Source organism: Bufo bufo, chromosome 6, assembly GCF_905171765.1.
Source record: "Bufo bufo chromosome 6, aBufBuf1.1, whole genome shotgun sequence".
Lineage (NCBI taxonomy): Eukaryota > Metazoa > Chordata > Amphibia > Anura > Bufonidae > Bufo > Bufo bufo.
The window spans coordinates 346,054,112-346,060,116 of NC_053394.1; the positions used below are offsets into that span (position 1 = coordinate 346,054,112).

The 6,005-nt window shown below is 39.7% G+C and overlaps 1 protein-coding gene across 1 annotated transcript in view; it reads left to right on the top strand.

The window, feature by feature from the left end:
- Positions 1-2,332, top strand: part of LOC121004150 (protein-glutamine gamma-glutamyltransferase 5-like) — a 43,231-nt gene extending 40,899 nt beyond the window's left edge. Inside the window, exon 13 of the mRNA XM_040436287.1 lies at positions 1,708-2,332. Within this exon, the coding sequence (XP_040292221.1) occupies positions 1,708-1,858 (151 nt within the window). The 3' untranslated portion in view covers positions 1,859-2,332. The remainder of the gene's footprint in view (positions 1-1,707) is intronic.
- The last annotated feature ends 3,673 nt before the right edge of the window (positions 2,333-6,005 follow it).

Genomic DNA, 6,005 nt, shown 5'->3' on the forward strand with positions numbered 1-6,005 from the left:
CCGGCCCTGTGAACATATGTGCTTGTGTTTTATAGATCAATTTTGGCCTATTTTTTTCTGCTAAATTTTTTGTGGTAGACTCAAACTGTTCAGTCAGTGCTTTTTCATAATATGATTTTCACTTGGTGGTAGCCTGAAACTGTTCAATCATTGCTTTTTCATAATAAGATTTTTCTTTATTGCTGTGCTTGCATCTCCACATAATACTAGTCTCCTTTCCAAAAGAAAAGTAAAACTAACTCATACCAGGAATCCAGCTCTTTCTAAGTAACTACCCTTCAACAGAGGTGAGCAAAGGAACTTTAGAGGCTGCCAAGTATGCATGAGGTGTATTGCAAGCCTGTCAACATTCCTCTGGTCAATGTAGGTGCTCTCTTTAATAAGAAAGAGAGATCCCTACATCAATGCATATCTGTTTCCAAGAGACACAGAGTAGCAAACTAGGCTCTCTTCTTCCCTCTCTCTGAATTCATTCCTAACCCAATTTTTTTTTAAATTCTGCAAACCTGAAATAAATCGAAACTTAAAAGGTTTGCTCATCTCTAACTTCTATCTATGTTGTATATTTCAGTTATTGTACTTGATGTGAAGTGGCTTATGCAGGCTGTACTACTCACAAGTGAAAAGCAAGAATTCAGGAACACATTAGGGATTCTACAAACATGTTTTGCCTCTTCATGGTGTGGAATGGGTTAGTAGACCTGTTAGTAGACCTGCCAGAGGGGGAGATTGGAGACAATTGCTTCTAAACCAAAAAGTATTTAGGATCCTCATGTTAAATACCTCTATCCCATTGGGTTTGAATTCTAGATCAAATTGAATATTAACTGTCTTTTTTGTATGTAGTTTTATTTTAGACAATATAGAATTTAAAGGTGTGCAAATGAAGGCTAGCCACTTTTCCCAGGTGGAATAACGTGTGTTTTAATGACCTGGGAGGTGTAGCTGAATTTTTCTTTCACTGAAATACAGTTAACATGCAGTTCATGAGTAGGATTAATGCTGTCAAAGACGCGTTGACTGTAATGGTTTCTCTTGTGAGTTCATGCTTTTGCTGTAAGTTTTATGTTATTTGAATGCTGCTTAGAACAGATTTTAAAATTTGAAATATAAGCTGCAAGTTTTATGAAAAATTTAGTGCTGGATCTCATTTATGTGTGCAGGAGGATGCACACTCCGCCAAATGCACCAGAATTCTGGCTTAATTTTTGCCAATAAAATGAATGATTTGCAACACAATTATTGTGTGTTATTAATTATGTTTTATTATGTGTTTTAGATGCTTTTTGTACCTTGTTTCAAGGGGTTGTGGTTCAGCTAGAAGAGGTGTAGCTTAGCAGTACCTATTCTCCAAAAGTGGGGAAAAATATTGGCAGCCCAAAGTTTGTTTAAAGTTAGACAGCATAAATTGGTTACAGTTTTGGAGCATCATTAGATACTATTGTCTAACTTTATACCACAAATGGGTTGGGTAATTTTGCATAAAAATGTTAGCACAGTTTTGAGGCATGCTGACACGTGTTACTCCCCACCCCTATCACACCTTTTTTTTTTGCTGGACCACACCCCTTATACAGAAAGAGTTCTGATCCATTTTTATAAGTAAATCTGACCCATTATAGTCTGTTCTGGATGAAAATCTCGGCGTTCCAGAATGCAAAGACAGAGAATAATAATACATTCATTCTGTATATCTTCCCTATTCAGAATGGATCAGATATTTCCTGGCAGAGTTGGCTTTGTAAGGATCTTCTGTGTACCGTTTAAAGGAGGAAGACTGCAGCTGGAGGTGAACTTTTCCTGCAACAAGATAAAATACATCAAGGGAAGTGCAGTTATTGATGTCCCATGGAAATAACTAAGAAATGTCCCAAGATGTATATTACATCTGCTTCCCAAGAAAGCCTGGAACACCAATCTCAATTTCGGAGCACACATTCACTACATAATTCTCACCATATATGTATTGTCTTCCTTATATTTATACACTTTTTGTAAATAAACAAATGTGAAATATATTAATGGGATTATTTTTAGTTGCCAACAGGAATAAATTTAGTTTCAAGCATAAACTAACACTTTTTACCTTTTATGTTTATTATATTCAGTCCACAAAGCTCCTCCCCTAGGCTGTCCACATTTGTGCAGACCCTGCCTCTTCTGTAAGCTGCTTCCTAATTTTTAAAAGTGGTTTCAAGGACATATTAAACTCTTGTCACCAAGATCAACCCTATTAAACATAGCATGGTGCCTGGCAGGGTTATTCTTGTAGTATTCAATGCTGCCTTCCATTCTGCAATTGGATTCTCCATTGCAGACAAATCCTAACTTTTATTAACATGCTGATGAGGTGCTCAGGGCACCAAGGGGCAGGCCTAGTCCCTAAGAGCACCGCTTCACCTATTCCTTTCCTTCTTTTCCCCTGACACCAGTCCCCCTCCAGCACTGATTGACAAAGATGGGCATCCTCGCTGTTTTGATGGCCATGAATTCTTGTGCATGTGCCTGCAAGATTACAATTAACTGCTCCCCCCACACCCAACTGTGTATGTGCCGATTGTAATCTTGATGATGCATGTGCAAAATGTCAATATAATAAATACCAACCCATTTGTGACATAATAGAACATTGTACCAGGCCACCACCTCAACTCCCTGATGCACTTTTCACAGTCAGCTTTCTCAATGGGTTGGTATTTATTGCATTTATTTATTGAATTCATCTACTCATTGTGTTAAAGACGTGAATCGCAACCAAAATGGGCTGTGCAATGCAACTCTGTGGACATTTTAACATGGATCAATAAAGTATTAAAAATTTTGACACTGGCTCTGGACTTATTTGAAGTGCCTGTACCTACCTGAGTATTGGCTGAACTGGTCTAGTTTCATTTTTACATATTAGGATGCATTCACCTTGTTTGAGATTTGCCATGGGCCAGTTTATAGGAATAATAGAAGAATTGTTCCTGTTATGTTTTTCTATTGAACTGTAAATTGACAAATTTGCTAAATGGGTAAATTGATTCCATCACCCTGAATAGTTTCTAGTAGGATCACTGCTTTAATTGTTTACCAAGTGCTCAAAAGCTGCAACATAACTGGTTGTCATGAGCAAAAGCTCACATTCTTGTCCATATTAGTTTCCATGGAGACGAAATGACGTGATTTGATATTGCTCCTTTTGACAATATTTATTAAAGGAGTTGTCCCAAGAAAAATATTTTGCGGTTTTCAAACCAGCACATGTATCTGAAATGTAATACTTTTGTAATTACATGTAATAAAAAATTTAGTATAGCCAGAGTTATTCAATAAAATGTATCTGTGTAGCGTCTTATTTCTTTGTCCACTTTGCTGAGGTGAACACACATGCTCGGTTCCATCATTCAAATGCCTCCCAAGCTGTGATAGGGAGAGAGCTGCAACAGAATGGACACTCCCCCTCAGCTGCCAATGACTCTTGAGTGGAACAAAATATGGACATGGAAGCAGCGCTAATAAAGTAGTGGAGAAAAAAAGGTTCTTTTAATCCATGTTGTGGCAGTGCAAACATATGCTTTTGAATCCCTTCTGTTAGCTGTTGAATGAATGTGCGTCACTATTAGGCTTAGTTCACACTTCACTTATTTGGTCAGTTTTTCTCATAAGTTATTGTCAGCCCAAAGCAGTTGTAGGTCAAAACCACAGAACAGGTGCTGATCTATTCATGATACCTAATCTGAGAGTAGGCTTGGCTCCTGAATTTGGCTCACAAAAAGTGATGGAAATAACTGACTAAATAAGAGAAGTGTGAACTCAGCCTTACAGGTCAATGTTAGCATCAGATCAAATTTATTGCAGTGGCCCAAGATTCAAGATTACCATGACAATGGGGAGAGTTTCAACAGTAAGGCTGTGTTCACATCACTATAGAACCAAAAAAGATAGCCTCAATGTACAGCTGTAAGTCAGGGCAAGGAATAAGAACCATGTAAACCTATAGTGTTAATAAGCAAAGAACAAAAGAATGCCCAAAATATTCCAAAAATATATTTTATTTAATTGTAATAAGCATATCATGATTTATAAAATATTCAAGATAACAAAAAAATATAACGAATCAGGAGGAAACCGGATGCCGCAATCCACTGGCCAGTGCCGCTGCTACCCACCAGAAGATGGAAAACATGTCAAGTATGCCAGTGATATATATCTGGGTGATTCACCACATAGTAGCCCAGATAATGTTACTATTCTAAAGTATAATGCATATGGTCATCACCCTGGTACATAACCACTAGGTAGAGCTCAACTCAGTGTGCAGTTGAAGAAAAATAATAGAACAAACGCTAGAGTCTAGCAATGGAGGGAAAGGTTGAACCCTCACAAAAATGAAAAAAAAATACACAAAACCTTATAATAAAGGATGTAGAGGAGCTCATCTGTGGACTTCAGATATTGTGACACTTCATGCTGTTGTCACCCTCACCAGTCTGTTCTGGGGCCACTATTGTGACTCTTCATACCGTTGCCACCCTCCCCACTCTGTCCCAGGGCCTTGATTGTGACTCTTCATGTTGTTGCCACCCTCCCACTCTGTTACGGGGCCACTATTGTGACACTTCATGCTGTTGTCACCCTCACCAGTCTGTTACAGGGACACTAGTGTCCCTGTTTGGCCATGTTGACATCACTGTTTATTTTTACGCTCTTCTGATCTGTCAGAAGAACCGAAACACCCCCCCCCCCCCCAAAAAAAATAAAAAATAAAAACAGGTCCTGTTGTTTGAGCGTCCAAAAGGCCTCTATCACACGGTCAGTCTTTTGCATCAATATTTGATCAGTATTGGTAAGGCAAAAACAGGAGTGGGTCCAAAATAGATGAATAGATGAATATTTACATCTGTTCTATGTTTTGAACCCACTCCTACTTGAGGCTTCCAAATTATGATCAAATCCTGATGCCAAATACTGACCGTGTGATAGAGGCCTTATGGACGCTCAAACGACAGAACCTGTTTGTTTGTTTTTTGTTTGTTTTTGGGGGGGGGGGGGGGGGTGTTTCAGTTCTTCTGACAGATCAGAAGAGCGTAAAAATAAACAGTGATGTCAACATGGCCAAACCAGGGACACTAGTGTCCCTGTAACAGACTGGTGAGGGTGACAACAGCATGAAGTGTCACAATAGTGGCCCCGTAACAGAGTGGGAGGGTGGCAACAAAATGAAGAGTCACAATAAAGGCCCTGGAACAGAGTGGGGAGGGTGGCAACGGTATGAAGAGTCACAATACTGGCCCCAGAACAGAGTGGGGAGGGGGTAAGCAACAGCAGTGGCAATAACAGCACAAGATGGTGGCAGATCACAGTAGGAGCAGATGACAGTCGAGGCAGCATCAGAAATAGTGGCAGAAACATGTTGGCAGAAGTAACGGGACATTTGTCACAATGTTCCGGTGTGGCAGCACACTACAGTCAGATCATTACTGCCAGAATGATCTAGTCTGTGGCATGAGGCACCGGTGTCTGGAAATCCTGGTTGATCCATGCCTGATTTAACTTTTTAAAGGTGTAGTATCTCAACATTTTGTTTTAAAAAGCGATTTCTCTTTGGGTTAACAATGCTTCTCTCCTCACTAAACACCCATTTTAATGCCACACTACTTGCCAGACAGGAAAGCTTGCCCAGGGCAAACTTGGCCAGTTGCAGCCACAATTCAAGTTTGGCTTTTTTTTTTTTTTAGGACACGGTAGTACAGGCCCCAAAAATTAGGCATTCACCTGACAGAAAAGGCCTTTTATGCCGCTGTATATATATAAGACAAGGACCATTCTTTGTTCTGGGTGGTGGCGAATATGTGTGGGCTAGCATGAGGAAATTCAATAACACGTGGTTGTAACAGGTGTTGAATTCCTCTGAGATCCATGCCTAATTCATTTTTAGAAATGTGAGGCAGTCCACACTGTCATGAGCTAGGCGAGTGCGCTTATCAGTCCCGATCCCCCCTGCTGCTCTGAACGTCCTT